At 35.2% G+C, this 20179-nt stretch overlaps 2 protein-coding genes across 2 annotated transcripts; both read right to left on the minus strand.

The window, feature by feature from the left end:
• Positions 1-5876: 5876 nt before the first annotated feature.
• Positions 5877-7181, minus strand: LOC142624359 (uncharacterized). The gene has a single exon (XM_075797911.1). The coding sequence runs from the start codon at positions 7045-7047 to the stop codon at positions 6142-6144; it is 906 nt and encodes a 301-aa protein (XP_075654026.1). The 5' UTR covers positions 7048-7181; the 3' UTR covers positions 5877-6141.
• A 1322-nt stretch (positions 7182-8503) lies between these two features.
• Positions 8504-10237, minus strand: LOC142624360 (dehydrin DHN1-like). The gene is made up of 2 exons (XM_075797912.1): positions 9845-10237; positions 8504-8972 (listed from the first exon to the last, which is right to left on the minus strand). Exons 1-2 carry the CDS (start codon positions 10133-10135, stop codon positions 8757-8759), a joined length of 507 nt encoding a protein of 168 aa, XP_075654027.1. The 5' UTR covers positions 10136-10237; the 3' UTR covers positions 8504-8756.
• Positions 10238-20179: the final 9942 nt, after the last annotated feature.

A 20179-nucleotide genomic window follows, 5' to 3' on the forward strand; every position in this document is an offset into this window, starting at 1 on the left:
GGGAGAAGTCGACATTCTATCAGCAAAGTCCTGCAATCTCTCCCTTGATCGGCAGGAACCACTTTGGTAGGATGCTTCTCCGTAACTATCCCCGGTATTTACAGATCCTTCAGGGGATTTGCCGTTGTTCCTTCTTCAACACCTACCTCGTACTTCTAGCTCTAAGTCCCTAACTGGCATGTGTAAGCGCTCTAGTTCCTGATCTCTCCTATCACGATGCTCTTGCTCAGGAACTTCAGATGCTGATCGATACGTCTACGACGATCCTTCTCTCGAGCCGAAGCACTCCCCATCCTGTTCGTACCACCAGTCCTAATCTCCCTTATGCCTCATTTCTCGCCAACTTGAGCCCTTGGAGAAGCCCCCAGATTTGCTATTTGCAAAGCTCGCCGAATGATGGTCAGACATTCAGTCAGTCGAATTTCGCTGGAACTACAACTGAGTAGGAGATTCCCACAAATAGCGCCAATTGTACGTGCCCAGTTTCTCGTTGTTGAGGACCAAAATTTCACAAGAAAGCCCATTCCATGAAAAGTAAGGAAAGACCATGGGCCTTAACAAAAGAAGACCTAATTCATGAAGCTAAGAAGGACCATGAAGGCCCAAAATCCCCAAAAGAAGAAAAAAGAAATAAATAATAATAATAATAATAATAATAATAATAATAATAATAATAATAATAAAAAGAAGAGGATCTCAGTCAGAGGACATGCAGCAAAGATCTCGGTTAGAGGATATGCAGCAAAAAGAACATCAAGTCCCTAGGACCTTGATGTGTCCTTTTGAACCTTGAGAAGAGGACATTGGCTAGAACATGGGAAAACCAAGATGTATGTTCAGATTTCCAGCAAAAAAGCCATTAAAAATCCAACAAAATAGGTATTTTCTTTGTAACCCATGGTCCAATCCCGTAGGATCCCAAGTGAATAGTAAGGGAGAAGTGGTTTAGATGGTAGGGGAGTGATTTATGGTGAAAAAAAGGATCCTAAAACTTTTCCTTGGTTCATATATTTGCTTGGAATGCATGAACCAATGGAAAACTCAGTTCCCCCATGTGTATGACACCTCCCCACGATTTCCTCTCAATTGTCATTTTCAACTATAGCTATCATTAAGTACATTGAGCAGCCCACCCACTCATTTAACTTTCTAAGAAGGAATCTTTCATTTATAGCTAAAGTCAAATGCCCATTTTGAGTTATAATTGCCTAAATAAGCTAAACTTTTGCCCAATGCACCTTTTCAGGTTCTAGAGGATATGGTTTTACCCAGCAGACCAGGGACGTCCTCGCCCGTGGTACCAAACCAGGTTCACTATAAAAAGAACACTAAGGCATAGCAGGCAGGGGGAGGGGAGAAAATAGGGATTCAGAGGGATAGTTCAGGGGTTCAAAAGATATATTCTTAGAGCTTTAATAGTCCAGCAAGGAAGAAAAATAAAGAAACAAAATAAGAGAGCCAAGGTGGAGGAATTTGTCCCATATCCTTGAGATCAATATCACTTAGCCTCCAAAGAAACATATGTCAAAACATGCACACATCAGATATCACTCTCTCCTACAAAAATCCTCCTCACGTAACTATCTTGGAAGGCAATGCCCAAGTAAAGCCACTTGGACTTGAGTTCCAAATCCCACAAGTTTTGTGCAAAAGCGCTAAGTCTGTGAGAATTGGGGCCAGGATCCTCGTGGCTGAATCATTCTCATGAAATTCATTTATATATATGTATATGTATTAAAATGTATATCCTAACCTAAGAAACTAACAATTATTTGAAGATATGTGTATTGTATAGTGTGTTCTTATGCATGACCTATAGAGGTAAAGGGAAATGACAAAACTCTATTGCATGATAAGCATGGAGAAAGATAGTATAGTTCAGAGAATCAGCATTCGGGGTTCTTACAGGCCTAGTGCTCCTAAGAACCATGACATCACGTCCAAGGTACCACGATATTACACTTGAGGTACCAAGTGAAGGAATTCTTTTAAATGTTCACATAATAAAAGATAAGCCTCAAATATTTTACTTCAATCTCCTTCTCATTGTGAATATTATGAATACTTATTTTACTTATTTCATAAGAGTAAAGGGTCATTTTATGACACTAAAACACTTATAATGGTATTTTATTGCTTAGGAGGAATCACATTTTTTTCCTTGAGGAGATTTATGTAACTTGCGCACAACTTGGTTCGTAATTAGCCCCCATTTAGCTGCAGTGAACCAAACCCAATCCACCAAACAACAAATAAAGGGCCCAGGATCCTTGTTTCTACTTGGGCTTGGGTACTGTCCAAAAAAGGACCCTCACACTCGTTTAATGGGCCACTAAAGAGATTGGGCTTACGATTTATTTGTTTTTATGGGTTAAGGATATCCTACAATGGGAAGTTCCTTAGGGTGAAGGTTGAAACCCTCAAAGAATGCTAATTGAGCTGACCGTACACTACTACTCTTGTGTTTCCCTACTCTTTCTCTCTCTTTCTTTTCTCACTCTTTTTCCACCATCTAGTATCCAACCCCTTTCCCTCTTACCTTCCCTCCATTTATAGTCTTCCTTTAGTGGGTCAACAATGATTATTTTCTAACAATTCTAGTGTGGGTGGGGCCCGTTTGGATCATTCCTGATAGAGGTGGGTCCTACTTTGGAAACAGAAACTTGAATATTGGAACTCATGCTAGCCACTGAATGGTGTTCGATGGCGACATTCCCTAAGGCATTACCGATGTATTCCGGAATGCATCTGAGTAACAACAGCACCTAGAACCGAACGGGCTTCGGCCTAATCTATCGTGCAATCCATACTAACTGGGCCCAACAGCAATGGGCAGATGACCGTGCACCGTACAACCATATATATATATATATATATATATATATATATATATATATATATATATATATTATGATCTGGGGTGAAGTTCTTTTTTATGACATTGAGCTGGTGGCCTACTGGGGGTTTAGTCTGCTCAAAGTCTGACTGAGTTAAAGAAGATTGACCATGATTTTCATCCTTATCTACCACTGACTCTTGTTTAGCTATGTAATAGGGAGTGCTAACTTGGGATCTAATCTTGACTCCTTGGAGTTCTAGGTCCAATTTTTTCTTAAGGGGTGGGAGTCTGGATGAGCTACACTGGGATGCAGGTTTATCTCTAAGAAGAAAAGGGGACTGCATTCTAAGTTGCTGAAGATCCAGGGGAAATCTAAACATGGACTGGTCAAAACTTAGCCTTACAGTTAACTGATGGACAAAGTCAAGATCTGGGGTTTAAGTAGGGTGTTGGATTTGAAAAGAATAATTTTCATTTTACAGAGTCCAATCTTGTGGAAATGAGACCTCTGTCCACTTAAGGGTCCTAGGTACTTGAATCTGAGATCTAGGGGTTGTGATCTGAATAAGGGTGGTTTCTCCTCTTGCTTTCTTGTTAAGGGCTTGGACATTTAAGTTTGTCCTGATGCACTTGTAGTAGACTCTATATATCAAAGCTATATATATATATATACACACACACTTCTCACAAAGAAATTAAGTGAGCGAAAATGAACTCATTCAAAAATTGTAGTCCACCAGGACCACTGTACTCTTTAAAAGGAAAGGATTTTATGATATCTATTCCAGTATTAAGGGCCTGTGTATCAAAGTAATTATAATTTATCAATATCGAGATCCGAGTATATAAGAACAGCTTAATTATGGATCAGGCTGTTTAAGAAGATTAAGGTAATTAAACATGACACAAGATGTCCATGATTTAAGTCAGTTTCACGGTTTAGTCTAACTCAATTTCTTAATATCCAAAAGTGTGTATTAGAACATTTTCAACCGTCTTTTTAAGTTTTTGTATTATTTAGAATGAATAGTTACATCTATCTTTTAAGGTAATTAAACATGACACAAGATGTCCATGATTTAAGTCAGCTTCACGGTTTAGTCTATCTCATTTAAATATTATTTCTTTAATCTTCCTTTATATTTCTTTAATCTTCCTTTATATTTTTTTAATATTTTTTTATTCTTCCTTTATTCATTCCCAACTTTTAAACTATAGACTATTAAATGCTATATTTTAAAAGATTCTCAAAAGTCGTACTTTCCAACATTTTTTTTAATATCATAGTTTCTATTTATGAAATTTATATTAGTCATTAAATTTATGAAATCTAGTAATTTGGAATGAATTTATTCATTAAAATTTTCATTTAAAAATCATTAATTGTTGCCTAGTTCTCATTCTTTTAGATTATTATTATTATTTACTCACTTATATTTACTCTTTTCTTTTTTTTAAAGCCTATCTAATTTTAAAGACCGCACAATTACTCTTACAAAAACCCAAGGATTAACTCAAGCGTTTACTCTCAACCTCAAATTTATTTACTCACTTTTATTCTTAGAGGGAGAGAGAGAGAGAGAGAGATTGTTGCCAGATTCATACTACAACCGCGATGATTCAAGAAAAGCTTCAAACTTAGTATCGGCAAAAACAGTATCTAAAAATATCAAATTGAGAGAGAAAGAGAGCGCAAAGACGAAATTCGTTGAGAGAGAGAGAGAGCAAGAGAGAGAGAGAGCGCACAAAGATATAGAATGTGTTTGGATTCAGCTTCCACGTCTGGCTTCCTTTTTTTTTTTTTTTTTTCAGCGTGTCTGTCACTGTTCATTGGCCATGAACAGTGATTTTAGGCCAATGAACAGTGATTTTTGACATGAACAGTATTTTTTACCCATTTAAAAATTATTTTGCTATAATATTTTCAGTTTTCAGCAATAAGTTCTATCCAAACAGACTCATATTTCGTTGAGAGAAAGAGGGAGAGATTGCCGTGAAAGCTGATGGAGATTGTCCACACTCCGCCACTCGCCCTTCTCCCGTCCTCCAAGCTCCAAGTGCATGCGTACTAGGTCGTGTCAGATCGACTTCTGTCTTCTTCTTTTTTTCTTCCTCTTCTTCTTTTCTTATTCTGATTCAATTTTGGTGTTACAATTTGACTATTTTTATGAGAATTAGATTGTATTTTGATTATTCATCTTCGTTTAGAGAAATTTTTAGAGACTGAAAAAAATGAAATGGAAAGAGCGTGATACAGAAAGAAAGAAAGAAAGAATTGATATAATATTTCAATTACTGGAATTTTTATTAGAAGAAATTCAACTACTAATCTACAATAACCCATCAGGGCTGGAGAGGAACCATATATGAGCCAAAAAACTTTTGAGGTTTAGAGAAACTGTTGAATCAATGTTTTGTGGTTTCACCCTCGAAACTAGAGTATTTTGTGTTTGTGTTTAGCTCTCCTGTTGGAGATGCTCTTAGTGATTGTCAACAAAATCATATACTCCTGCGTTTGCCTTGTTTCTCGCCTCATATTTGGTGACTTTGACTAGTCTCTTAACTTTTTATCTCTCATTATTTTGCGTGGTAATGAGAATTCCCCCTAGCAAAAGCAGTTTCAAAGTTTTGGACCAATATGAAATAGTATTATCTCACTTACTCATAGTATTAGCTCACTAAGGCCCAGAAATCGCATTGGGCCTCTGTAAAGAATTGACTAGTGTGTCGACTACCATGGGCCTATTTTGCCACGAACACCTACCGACAAATATTGGATGACATCCCTTCTGGGATTTATGGGATATTTTGTCACGAACACCTACCGACAAATATTAGATGACATCCCTTCTGGGATTTGTGGGACACACTTGTCCCAAAGTCCCAACTCCCAACAATTGTGTTACTATCATTTTTTCTCAAAGTTACAATCCTAATCAGAGCAGAAGTTCAGGCTATTTCCGACAATTTTAAGCCTCAATATGAAGCTCAATTAAAATAAAAATAAAAAATGCATATCATATATCAGCCAAAAAAATAACATAGCACACCACTATATTAAAAGTAATAACACCACAAAACACAATATTTGACCCAAACAATGGAAGCATACAACACAGTATTCATCATACCAGATTGTATGCATCACTTATTAAACCCAAAATAAAAAAAAAACATACCATATCACTTGTTTGTAACAAAAACGGTACCATATAGACTCGCTTAGGCTACAAACAAGCGTAATTTACATATAAAAGTTGAAAACATATATAAATGATGCGAGTATGCTACATCAACACCACCTAGCGGTGTCCAGGAAGCCTCTCCTTGATCTTCTCCATCACACCCTTCTTCTCCTGATGTTGTTGGCCCTCGTAGTAACCTGGAGCTGTAGTTGAAGTTGTGTGACTTTGCTGGTACGGATCATCCTGCTTGCGCCCAACACATGGTATGTTCTCTTTTATTTTCTCTGTCAACCCCTTCTTCTCCTGATTATGTTGGCCCTCGTAGTTACCTGGGGCTGTAGTTGAAGTTGTGTGACCTTGCTGGTACGGGTTTGTAGTTGAAGTTGTGTGACTTTGCTGGTACGGATCATCATGCTTGCGCCCAACACCTGGTATGTTCTCTGTCAACCCCTTCTTCTCCTGATGATGTTGGCCCTCATAGTAACCTGGGGCTGTAGTTGAAGTTGTGTGACCTTGCTGGTACGGGTTTGTAGTTGAAGTTGTGTAACCTTGCTGGTACGGATCATCATGCTTGCGCCCAACACCTGGCATGTTCTCTTTTACTTTCTCTGTCAACCCCTTCTTCTCCTGATTATGTTGGCCCTCGTAGTAACCTGGGGCTGTAGTTGAAGTTGTGTGACCTTGCTGGTACGGGTTTGTAGTTGAAGTTGTGTGACTTTGCTGGTACGGATCATCGTGCTTGCGCCCAACACCTGGTATCTTCTCTTTTATTTCTTGTGTCAACCCCTGCTGATCATGACGATAATCACCGCCATGAGTAGGTACGTTTGCATCAGGGTGCATAAGACCTTGGAGAGTGGTGGAGTCAGACCCACCAGTTCCATACCTGGTGTCAGTGTTGTGTGTTGGGTTGCCATATTGATCAGTGTGAGTTCGGGGCCCATGTTCATCTACGCGAATTGGGTTGCCATATTCATCAACTTGGGGTGTACCACCGGCGTATTGGTTTTGGTATTGCGACATTTTCAAAGTGAAAGAGCAAAAGCAAGAGCTTCTAATAAGCAAAACTCAAAGCTATAACTAATTTGGCAAATTACTGACTATAACAAAAACAAGTGTCAAAGCAAGTAGATTGTGAAAATTCGAAGATGTATGAAAACTTTGGTTTAGGATTAGGATTTATATAGGCGAGCATATGTGGTAGAGGAGTTGGACGCGCTTTTAGGTTGTTAAACGTGGCAAGAGTTTAAAGCATCTGCAACTTTTACTATGATAAAATAGGACAAGTGTCCGCCTATGTCGGCGATGGTAAGAATCGTAGTGCCACGTCGCCGTGTTCATGAAAACAAGGACCAAGTTTCCACATATTGAAGCTTGAAAAAAATAGCCGTGGACCCCAGGTTATGAATATTGGTCCACGTGGCCGTTTGATTTTTCTGCCTCTCTCTAGTTTGGTGTTAATCCTTTACTGTAGGAGTTGGATATGTATCAAAGATTTTTTTTTATCATCTCATAGTCGTAGGTCCCACGTGTAGATAACCATTGGATGAAATTTGTGAACACATATATCCTAGCTTCGACTCCAGAGAGTGTGTTGATTCAGAAATAGACCATGAAAGTCCAGAGAGATTGCTGGACCTTCTCAATCTCAATATAGACTATTTGGACTGGCCCAAGCTTAATGATAAGTGATTATTCTGCGCAACTAAGTTGTCTAACGTGGGCTACAGCCTAGATAAAAGCAAGCCCCACCCGAATCTTGGGCAAGCTTTAGAGGAGTGAAACTTGTTTATAATAGCCAGTTTACTGGACACATTAGGATATGGATACGTGTTTTGTGAAACTGGCCACTAAATACAAGCCCAAACAAGCTTAAATATGAGTTTCTAAAACTTGGCTATGACTGGATGACTACCCTAAATTTAAATTTAGATTAGATGATACTTTTAATTTCAAATGAGACAACAGTTTGTATACTGGTAAATCTAGAAAATAAAATCTCTCAATTGGGATCATGTTTGAAATTTTTGGACCACTGAAGTCCATAAAGGAATGATATTCAATCACAAAGGCCCAACACGTGCATTGGGCTACTGTAGGAAGTGGAGTGGTATCAAGGACCGTGGGCCTATATTACATGAAAAAGTCTACCAACAATTATGAGATAACATCCCTCCTAGGATTTGTGGGACAAACTCTAGAAAAATGAGAAAGTAATTTCCTTTTTCTAATTTTTTTTTCTTTAAATAATTCAATAGTTAGAAATGAAAGATTTGGGAGATTTAAACTTAAATGTGTCCATTAAATACATGGAAAAATATAAACAATTACATCATAATTACATCAGTGTTATTGTATTATTTTGTTTAAGTTCAAATTTGAGCAATGAATTCACGCGATTGCATACAATTTTAAGCCTCAATACAAAGCTAAATTATGAATTTAAAAAAAATTGCATATCATATATTAGCCAGAAATAACAAAAGTAGACCACCATATAGAAAGCAATAACAACACAAAACACAATACTTAACCCAAAAAATTGGAAGCATACAACCTAATATTCATCGTACCAAATTTGTATGCATCACTTATTAAACCAAAAAATCATACCACATCACTTGTTTGTAACAAAAACGGTACCATATATATAGGACTCGCTTAGGCTACAAACAAGGATTATTTACATATAAAAAAGAAAGAACATATATAAATGCGAGTATGCGATACTCTTAGTGGTGTCCAGGAAGCTTTTCCTTGATCTTATCCATTATTCCCTTCTTCTCCTCATGTTGTTGGCCATCATAGTAACCTGGGGTTGTAGTTGAAGTTGCATGACTTTGCTGGTACGAATCATCATCCTTGTGCCCAATGCCTGGTATCTTCTCCTTTATTTTCTCTGTCAACCCCTTCTTCTTCCTTCTCCCGCCCATTCCATCATCCTCAGACTGCACATGTGTTTCACCAATGAATTAAATAAAATTAATCTTCCTTCCTTTAACAATTATTAAAAAAACGAATATCACTAGGGCTTATAAATTACCATCTCTTCTTTTTTCTTTTTTTTTGAGAATACTAAATATTTTTAACACACACAGAAAGAGTGGAGAAAGTTTTAAAGAAACTTACAGTGGTGTATATCTAAAAGAGCTTAATTATTGAATATACAGCACATGCTTTAAACCTCTTTAACTCACACTTATTTTTCAATGTAGGATTAAGTATTAACCCACTAGTATGCATGATATATAACACACTAGTATGATATTATGTTAAATGGATCCAATTAATAGTTACTTAATGCATTTATTAAGACTGAATTTTACAATACAATCGATTATCTTTCTATGGATATTCAATTAACTTTTTGTTTAAAGGAAATTTGTTAATTACCTTTTACTAGTTTTTTATTTAGTAAGAAAAAAGAAGGTTGCCCTTCTAAACCCTTTTAAAGTGATCATTAACAAATGCATAAAGACAACAGTCAACAAAAGTGGAGTTATATCAAATTAACTAATGATTCAAAAACTTTCCAAAAACTTAAGCTAAAACAGTTAAAAAATAAATAAAAGTATGAATTTACTCATTTAACCATATTCTAATTAGGTTAATTGTTTAAAAGGGTCTAGTTAATAAGTATCCTTAAGGCATTTGTTAATAAACTATTTTATGAAAGTCTTGATACTATTTTTATAAAAAATATAAAATGTCAAAAAAATAACTTTCATTTTTATTTTTTCATTTAAATTTTTAAAAATATTTCTTAAGCAAATCCTCTAAAGAAACTCGTTAAAAGGAAAAATTAGCTAGTATGACTTACAGAGCTAGAGGAGTTACTTCCAGAACGATGAAGCGTGCCAGAAAGCCCTTGGTTTTGTTGCTGATCACTACGATAATCACCGCCATAAGTAGGCGCGGTTGCATTGGTACGCATACCCTGGTGAGTGGTGGTGTCAAACCCACCAGTTCCATATCCGGTGTTAGTTTGGTGGGTTGGGTTGCCATATTCACCAGTATGAGTTCGGTGCCCATGTTCATCTGAGCGAATTGGATTGCCATATTCATCAACTACGGGTGTAGCACCAGAGTATTGGTTTTCGTAATTTGACATTTTCAAGATAATGAGCAAAAGCAAGAGCTTCTGGCAAAACTGAAAGCTAGCCAATTTGGCTAATGATTGATTGTAACAAGAACAAGTGTCTTATGTAGTAGGTTGTGAATATTCAAAGATGGATGAAAATTTTGGTTTTGGATTAGGGTTTATATAGGCTAGAAAATGTGGTAGAGGAATTGAACGTGCATGGTTTTAGGTTGTTACATGTGGCATGAGTTTTAAGCACCTTCCACGTTACTATGATAGAAAAATGCTAGAGGTACAAATTATTTTACAACTGCTAATGTTATTAGTGGTTATTGGAAAATAACAAAATGTTATCAGTAGTGGACCTATATGAGAACCAATGTAAATTTTCCACATAAATAATTTGTAAAAAAATTTTAAGAAAAACTTGTGTCCATAGCATTACTCTAATACGATAGTAGATTTATGCCTGCCATAGGTAAGAATTGTGGCGACACGTGGCGGTATTCATGAAAACAAGGACAAAGCTTCTATATATAGAAGCATGTGAATAGCCTTGGACCCCGGTGATGAATACCTTGGTCCACGTGGCCTTTTGAAAGTTTCTGCCTCCCTATTTTGGTGTTAATCATTTTGTATAGGTATCAACGAATTTGATCATCTCATAGGTCCCACGTGTAGATAACCATTGGAAGAAATTTGTGCACATATAATAGTACATAGACTTTTTTTTTTTTTAGAGTTCCAATTTATAGGGTCCGCTCTTGATGAATGATGATATTTCTTTATTATTATTCCAAGACATCAATCAGTTTTTTGTGTAAGCAGGAATTGAACTTTAAATCTCTTATTCAACTATCAGATATTTTATCAGTTGAACTAATTGAAACTTACCCAGAAAGATTGTTGATTCATAAAGAAAACAAAAATTCTAGAAAGATTGTTAGAACTTCTCAATCTCAATAGAAATTATTTGGACTGCCCTGCACATGCCTAAGGATAAGTGATTTTCTGTGTAATTATGTGTCTAACGTGGGCTAAGCTCAAATAAATGCAAGCCCAACTTGGATATTAGATGAGAGATTTTAACTTCAGACATCTTAATTAAAAAGACCAAGATGTGCTAGTTGAGCTAGAAATTTTTTGAAAATGACAAGCTACACTTAAGTCATCCCATAATACATTTTCTTGACTCTTAAGTTTCCAAAAAAACCATGTTGAGTTTTAATGATTAAACCTAATTTATTCAATAAGGTTCATATTTTGTAAAATAAACCTGTTAAAAATGATCAAATAATAATGCATTAGTAGTGTCAAAGCCATCATTTTGGTTCAAATGGGTGCAATATTAAAATACAATGTTGAATTGTACTATAGATGAAAATTAAAATTTCCTTCTTAAGCTATGATTTGCAACAAGATTAAAATACAAGTTCATTTATGATTAAGCTGGGACAATACTTATGTTTCTTCGTAATATCAAATAAATACCGGTATATTTCATATAATCAAAAGAGATGACAAAAATAATCTACAAAATATCATTAACATTGTAAGTATAAACTAGAGGTCAAGCCTTGAAGCGATGACAAATGTCTTTTACTAAAAGCAATAGGTCACAAATTTGAGTTTGAGAATTAATCTTTTCCACACACCAAAAAAAAAAAAAAAAAGACTGCCTACAATAACATTCTCTATATTGCACAAAAAAGTTTGAGTGTCGTGTATTAGGTACCATCTTAGAGGGATGAGGGGGGAGGGGGGGTTGAAGTAAAATTAACCTAAATTTATTAAAATTTCTAGTTTGCTCCCTAAGCATAAATGACATTTAACATTATTTGAAAATTATGTGCTCCTCCAAGTCTCCTATTTCCTTCCAACAACTGGTTTTGTTTGCATAGGTCTCATAGTGATTGTATTATTACAATTAATGCGTGGGAGAGTATTTAAGTAGCCAATGGTAGATAAATTAAAACTAGATATGGAGAAGGAAGCATGGGGATTATGAGAATTTTTCAGATAGTGTTAAGTGATGATTGTGTCGTGTCGAATTATGAATATTTGGCTATATGGGTTGACTTGAACTCGACCTATTCAATAAACTTGTCAAAAATCCTCAACCCTAAATTGGTCTGTTTATTAAACAGGTTGATCCGGCACGACTCATTTAACCCATTTAATTAACAAGTCAAGTAAAAGTCAATACAAATTACTCGTTTAATAACCCGTTTGATTAATAGGTCATACCTAACCTGAATAAATTATTATCAATTCCCATATATCTAAAATTAAAATACAATAACAACTATAAATATAGTAATTAACATATAAATACAACAAAAAATGAAGCAATAATGACAAAATAATAATAACAAAAGCTAATAACTTTATAAGTTAAACGGGGTTAGACAAGTGTTGATGCCCATTTTGGCAAACGGGCTCAATGACAAAATAATCCCAACAATATGAAAAAGGGGTGAATAAAGAAAAAGTAGCAAAGTAAAAACTATGAGAGACCTCGAAAATTGAGTTGCCTCTAAAAAAAAAGAGAGATTTTTGTGGTGTGCCTTTAGGACACCTCTCTTTTTGGGTAACCCACATGTCCAAAAATTCCATGCCAAAAAAAAAATCACATGTCCAAAAAAATTCCTACAACCAAAACCCACATGACCAAAAATTGTTCACAACCAAAAATCATGCACCCAAAAAGGTTAATGCCCCACCACAACCAAAAAAAAAAAACTAATACCCCACCAAAAATTTCACCATAATCAAAATTTTTCACATGTCCATACACAATTACCACAAAAATTTTCCATGAACCAACATCATGTACCCAACAAAATTTTTCCATAAGTCAAAATTTCATGCCCATAAAATTCGTCCATACCCACAAATTTATCCATGCACATACCCACAAAATTTTGCCATGTTCATAAAACAAAGTTTACACATGCCAACAAACTTTTCCACATATATCATGAGCATATTCATACAAGCCCACAACACAAATTTTTCACAATGCCAATGCTCCCAAAATTCATCCAACAACATCACAAACTACCAACATTGTCGAAATTCCATAAGCCACCAACATTGTCCAAGTTACACCATGATAAAAAATAAACACTTCAAAAATGCTCCAAAACCAACATTACAACATGATCAATCATACAATGCCCCAAATTTCAACAAGAACACACAACAAAATGACAATGGCTCACCGTCAAACTTTCAATGAAGCATGAAACAACATTTTTCCAAGCAAAGAAACCAAAGAAAAACTCATCTTGATGTCCATGTGAAAATATGGAGCATGGGTCTTGGGGTCTTGAAGGAGCCCCTCCTCATCATGCCAAACAAATGTTAGATCATATTTCTTACCATGAAAAGTAAGTCAAGAGGATCCATTGGAAGAAAAAGACATTTTGATGTAAAGAAAAATGAGTTTGAAAATGGGTTCCACCAAAAATGGGTGTGTGGCAAAAGTGCTTAAAAACACAAGGATTTAAAGAAATATTAAGGGAGATGGATGAGGGAAGGTTGAGAAGCTTAGAAAAGTGTTTTTTATTTTAGAAGAAATGGTGAGATGAAGAAGAAAAATCAAGTGGAAGAAGAAGGTGAATGGTGTTAATGGAGAGAGAGAAGGTGATGAAGGAAGAGGCAAAAAAAAAAAAAAAAAAGATAAAAGAAGTGGGGGGCCAAAATCAGGGTAGTTAGTTTCGTACCGTACCGGCCGGTACGGCCGATATTTTCCATTCCGGTGCCTGAAACGGTACAAAGACTTCCTCATTTCGTACCGGTTTAAATACCGGCAATACCGGGAGCGTTTCGGCTGTATCGGCAGAAATTCCAGATTTCGGCCGGAAAATTGATACCGGCCTGAAACAAAAACACAGATTTCTTTGTAGTTTTTCACTCACCTAATCTGTGCTCCTCTAATCTTTGTGACTCTGTGTTCCTCTAATCTTCTTCTTCTTCTTCTTTTTCTTGCTGTTGATTTCGTCATCAAAATCCATATCTTCTTCATCTTCAAGGTCTCGCATAAGCTCCTCAACATTGATAATGTCAGGCTCTTCCACTGTCACACCTGTCTCTATGCTCTGCTTCTGCTCTGTTTCTTCGCAAATCAACTCCGTCTGAGCTCTGATACTCGGACTCTTGGGGAGAAAGTCAGTATACCCATCTGATGCATTTACTTGGAGTTTAGATACCAATGCTTTCTTTATTTTTCTTTTTTATGTCTTGTTGCAGGTGCCCACGTGATGGTCAGTCAAGGAGTACTAGCCTTTTGAAATTTGAAATGAGACAAGACCCAGCAGTAGAGTTAAACATGTGGAGGAGATAAAATCAAGATAGAAATAAAGAAAAATAAATTGTAAAAGTAAAAGAAAATGAATGGAGGTGAAAAAAAAAAGAAAAAAAAGTGAGTTATTAAAAAATATTTGTTGGCAGAGATTAGTGGAAAATTGAGATACATGTATCTAAAAAATTTTTTTTACAATATTTTCACAATAAATTTTAAGTTTTAGGTTGTTATGAGTTTTTATTGGTAGAGTAAAAAAGTTATTTTAGTGGTAGGTTCAAATTAGAACTAATAAAAAATAGTCACATATGATTTGTTGTATTAAGTGTTGAGAAAATATTGTGGACGTAGCACATTTATAATTTATATATATTAAATATATAAAATAGCGGTAAACCCGAAACGGTACACCGGTATTGACCAGTATCCGAAATATATCGTACCGCTGGCCAAACCGGTATAGCCTCCGGTACGGTATTGACTTCCTTGGCCAAAATTCGGCCCCCACATAAAAAACCAGCCGAGTAGCTGAGTCAAACTGGGTTGACTCAGTCAACTCCCAAAATTTCTTTTTTTTTTATTTCCTTTTCTTTTCCATTCCTAGAAAAGAAAAAAATCAAAATCACATCATGGAAAGAGAAAAAATCAAATTTTCAAAAAAAAGAAAGGATAAAAAAATTTTGGAATGAATTAAGTTCAAGTTTTCTTTTAAAAACTCCAAATCCCAAATTTTCAATTCAAATTTGTCATTCCCAAGTTTAAAAATTTCACATTCTAAATACCCAATTTTTAAATTCAAATTCCCCAAAATTTCAAGTTGCAAAAATTTCAAATCTCAGATTTCATGTTCAAAATTTCAAATCACAGATTTTCAAAATTCCAAGTTTCAATTTTTCAAAATTTCAAGTTTCAAAACCCAAACCTTAAGTCTCAAAATTTTAAATTTCAAAATCTCAAGTTTAAATTTTTCAAAATCTGAAGGTTTCAAATTCCAAATCTTAAGTCTCCAAAATTTCAAATCTTTTTCAAAGGACCATCAAGAAACAATCAAAGTTTTCTTGATGAAAATAAAAAAAGTTCAAATCAAGAAGAGACAAATGAAATCACACATTTGAAAAAAGCAAGGGAACAACAAAACACCCATCAGTTAAAAACTAATTCCAAATTTTGACTTTTGCAAGCAACAACTAGGTTTCAAGGATGAAAAGCCCTTCATTTCCTTTGTCAAGATCAAGATCAAGATCCTTTGGTCGCAAACATTTCCTTAGTCCAGATCAAGATCCTTTGGTCACATTTTCTTAGTCCATCCTTTGGTCGCAGACATTTCATTGTCCAGATCATGGTCGCAGACAGTTCCTTTGTCTACATCGAGGTCGCAGGCAGTTTCTTTGTCAAGATCGCGGTCACAAATAGTTCCTTCGTCAAGATCGAGGTTGAAAAGCCCTTTGGTCGCAAACAACTCCATTATCAAGATCAAGATGGAAAAGCCTCTTGGTCACATCAATTGTCAAGAATCATTTCCAAAATTCGTCAGTTGTCAATTAGGTCAAGTATTTTCATTTTTGTCAAAAGGTAAGGCACTAGTTTTATGTTCCAAAGTTTTAGATTCAAAAGCTGGGAAATCTTTAAAAATTCAACCTCAATTAAATCATGACTGCTAAAATCAGTGTCTTTGTTTTACATTGACATTCGCATTCCAAGCTTTGTCAATGATGGGGCATTCTATAGACACTCAATTTTGCACTCATGATTTAATCAAGGAAGATGACTAAAGTGATCATCGATGTACCCCAAAAATCATGATTCATTACATGCATTAATTCATTCATTGCATATCATAAAAATGATCTTGAGATTCTAATGATCGCGACGGGATGTCCTGTTTCCAAATCGGACCATTGGATCGAAAGATATCACATAATCAAGTTTGCACGGTCAGCATGCATTGTGTCTAGGCAGAGTCGACCGCGCATGATTAATTTAAATTAATTTTGATTGGTTAAACAATTAAAATTAATTAAATAATTTTGTAATTAGTTGATAATTAGTGTCTAAAATAGGATTGTTTGCATAGGATTAAAGGGGATAATTGGATAACAATAAAATTGTGGATAATCTGAATTTTATCAAGACATATTTTAGGGTATTTATCTACAAGATAATTGTTCCTGAAAATACCTGAACTATCCAGAAAAGAGATAAAAATCTTAGAATACCGATTGAAAACATGTCTAAGTGCAAGGACCGGCTCAAGGAAACCTAAAAAAGGTGTCCAAAATGCACCCGAACACGAAAGTGCAATCAGCCCTAAGAGTGCCATTCGGCACTTTTGGATTGCTGATCGGCACTTTAAAAGTGCCAAATTGCACCTTTAAGAGCTAAGGCCCAATTTTCTTTGGGTGCCGATAAAGCACACCCTTTTTGACTTTTTCGCAGAAAGACGTGTCTTGATTCGCATTCTACCTGTGGTTGCTTATTTTTTAAGCATTCCAGCCTCTATAAATAGAGACTGGTTCTCAAAAATTTAGCACATTCTTTTACGCTCTAAGAGAGACACCTTTTCACACTGTCAAATTTCTCATCCCTTTTTTTAGGTATTCTCTATTTAAAGTATTCATATCATGAATTATTGATTTATTTTGTCAAAACATGTTCTTAATTCTTTTATTATTGTTGTGATCTCTTTCTTATTTTCAAAAATCTTCATGCAAACAATTCTTTTTCTTGACTCAAAAATGGATCTACATCTTCATTAGATGTAGATCTGAATTTTTCTTAAGATAAAAAATGGATCTACATCTTCATTAGACGTAGATCTGAATTTTCCTTAAAATAAAAATGAATCTACATCTTCATTAGATGTAAATCTGAATTTTTTTTCAAATAAAAAACTGATCTGCATCCTCATTAGATGCAGATTTGAATTTTTCCTAAATCAAAAACTGATTTATATCTTCCTTAGATATAGATCTGATTTTTTTTAACATAGCAGATTTTGAAATAAAGAAAAAGATCATGAATGGTTGCGTTTGTTGTGTTTGTTTTACTCAATATATGTAGCATAAATTTATTCCATGGATGAAATACTCTTCTCAAGCAATCTTTTTCATATTTTCTTCGAACATATAAAAACAGATCTGATCTTTTGTAAACCAAAATCTTTTTTTTAAGTTCTTAAAAGCAAATTTGAATTTTCTCCCTAAAAACCACCTTTTTCTTACACCACAAAAACAAATCTGATTTTTTTTATAAACCAAAATTTAATTTAATTTTTTACTCAAAACAACAGATCTGAATTTTTTTAAAACAAAAAAGAGGATGCATTCATAAATAAATTTGTGTGATTTAGTTTTATTTACATGTACAACATATCATTCATAGCATGCATAAAAATGGGTACATTGGTCACAAGAGTCTAGAAGACCAGACTCTGTCTGGGCGGAATGGGTGCCTAACACCTTCTCATTCCGTAACCTAGCCTCCGAATTTAGGTCTTTCGGATAGGTAGATCTAGCATTATCTTTGTTTTATTTTTGGCAGATTATAACTAGGACCCAAAGCTATGTAATTATTTAGTAGTTTGTAACTAAGACCCAAAGTCTTGTAATTTTCAATTTCTCAAACATGTATTTTTTCATTCAATCAATGAGAATGGTACAATTCAGTCATGTATTTTTTGTATTTAGTTTTTCTTATTTTTTTTGTATAAAAAATAAGTGGCGATCCCACAGCACTTACCCAAAAAGAGAGATGCACTAAAAAGTACCAAAATTTCTTTTTTAAAAGCACCCAGGTTTTGCAGTCTCTCACACAATAGTGAAAAGAAAATTTGGGATGGTCAAGCAAAATTAATATTTATTTTAGGTAAATTAGGGATATCATGGATATAGAAAACATAAGCTAGCTCTGTCAGCCACCAAAAGAGGGCTTTCCCCTTAAAAGTTAAACCCCTGTATAAATTATAAGGCTAAATTCCAAAACTCACTCTTTAAGTTTCACTATTTTTCATTTCAATCTTCTGTTTGCATTCTCTCATTTCAGTCTTCTAAGTTTCAAAACTTCCCAATTCAGTCCTTTGTTAGGTAGACATCCACTATTGTCGTTAAATTTCCAAAACGTCATCTTTTGCCCCTAATTTAATATTTATTATTATTTTTTAATTTATAAAAAAATGCTAAGATGCAAAACTGGCCCTCTGAGTTTTTTCAGATTTCATTTCAGTCCTTTAACTTTGTTTTTGTTCATTTCAGTTCTCTAACTTTCAAGTTTATTCAATCAAAACTTTTCCATCAACTTTTGCTATATGTTGTGATTAATTTTTCAATTTTTTAAACCTGTCTTTAAATTTTTGTAATTGAAAAAATTCAATTAATGATTGATAAATGTTATCCATAATTTTTTTTTCAAATTTTTTTAATAAAAGTTGATGAAAAGCCCTTAATTGAATAAATCTGAAACTTAGAGAACTGAAACGAACAAAAGTGAAGTTAGAAGACTAAAATGAAATCTAAAGAAATTTAGAAAGTCAGTTTTGCAATTTGACCTTGAAAAATGTCTAGAAATGACTGTGGGGAGTAAAAAGACCCTGATGGGTATATGGGCCTTTGGGCCATGCTAAGGAAGGCCGACCTTCTCCTGGGTTTAGAACTTGTTAGTACTATGGGTCGGCCCATACGCCGAGGATCCGAGGATCCAGCCGAGGGTGAACTTCCCCTCGGACGGACATCGGAGAACCCGGGACTTCATGGTAAAGGTTAGGGAAGGACACGGTCAAGACCATTGGTTAAAAGGGGTGAACCCTTGAATGTCCTGGAAGCATCGATGTTAGAGAAATACCAAAGATAAAGGCTGCCACCTCCACATTAAAGACCCTGCACCTACCACCCTGTCCGCATTAATGGGGAAGTGACACCTGAACAGTGGAAGGGAAACTTCTGGTTACTATTCAAAGGCACTGAGAAAAGAAATATCTAGGCTAAGGGGGAGTTGGGGCAACACGTGTACAAAGTATCAAAAAGAAGAGTATTTAAGGAGCAACCTAGAACTGAAAATGGAGAGGAACTACCTTGTAATCTAAAAGGAAAAGAAGAAAGAGAAAGAGATAATATAAGAACAACTCTTGGCTTCGTCCGAGGAGGTTGATTTACAATATTCCCCGTTGTTTTTGAGTATTTGCAATCTTTGGCTTGTCATTTAATCCTCACACACTTCTAACCTGGGTTTCGAGCCCACACTCTACAAATTCATATTGTTTAAGGCTCATTGGGCCTGAGCCCGTAACTGTTCTTGGGGCCAGGTGCAATTGTGCACTTACAATTACCATACGGTGTCAATTCTCTTCCCATTAAAAAAAAATTAAAAAAAAAAAACCATCCCCAAAATCTCTACCCTAACCCAATTGAGGGTTTGTTTGAATTGAGGGGAGTAGAATATATTTGACTTAAAATTAACCTATTTTTAATCAACTCTACTCTACCCAAAAACGAATCAACTTCGGCGGCTTCAGGAAGGTATTTTCGATGCTTTCAGCCTCTACTTGGTTGGGTAAGTTCAAAAAATATTTGGTACTTTGGATTATCAATGACAATGATTCTGTATATCTCTTTCTCCAGCCACCCTTCTCGATATCTTGGAAATCTTGGTCCACGTGGCCTTTTGAAAGTTTCTGCCTCCCCTAGTTTGGTGTTAATCCTCTTCCTCTTGTGTATATATCCTAGCTTCGAGTCCAGAGAGCTTGTTGATTCACAAAGAAAACAAGAAAGTCTAGA

The sequence above is a fragment of the Castanea sativa genome, chromosome 2, assembly GCF_040712315.1.
Source record: "Castanea sativa cultivar Marrone di Chiusa Pesio chromosome 2, ASM4071231v1".
Lineage (NCBI taxonomy): Eukaryota > Viridiplantae > Streptophyta > Magnoliopsida > Fagales > Fagaceae > Castanea > Castanea sativa.

Coding starts and splice junctions, on each gene's coding strand:
- LOC142624359 (XM_075797911.1), bottom strand. CDS start 7,047: ATGTCGCAATACCAAAACCAATACGCCGGTGGTACACCCCAAGTTGAT.
- LOC142624360 (XM_075797912.1), bottom strand. CDS start 10,135: ATGTCAAATTACGAAAACCAATACTCTGGTGCTACACCCGTAGTTGAT. Junction 8,973..9,844: donor GAAGTAACTCCTCTAGCTCT/GTAAGTCATACT, acceptor ACACATGTGCAG/TCTGAGGATGATGGAATGGG.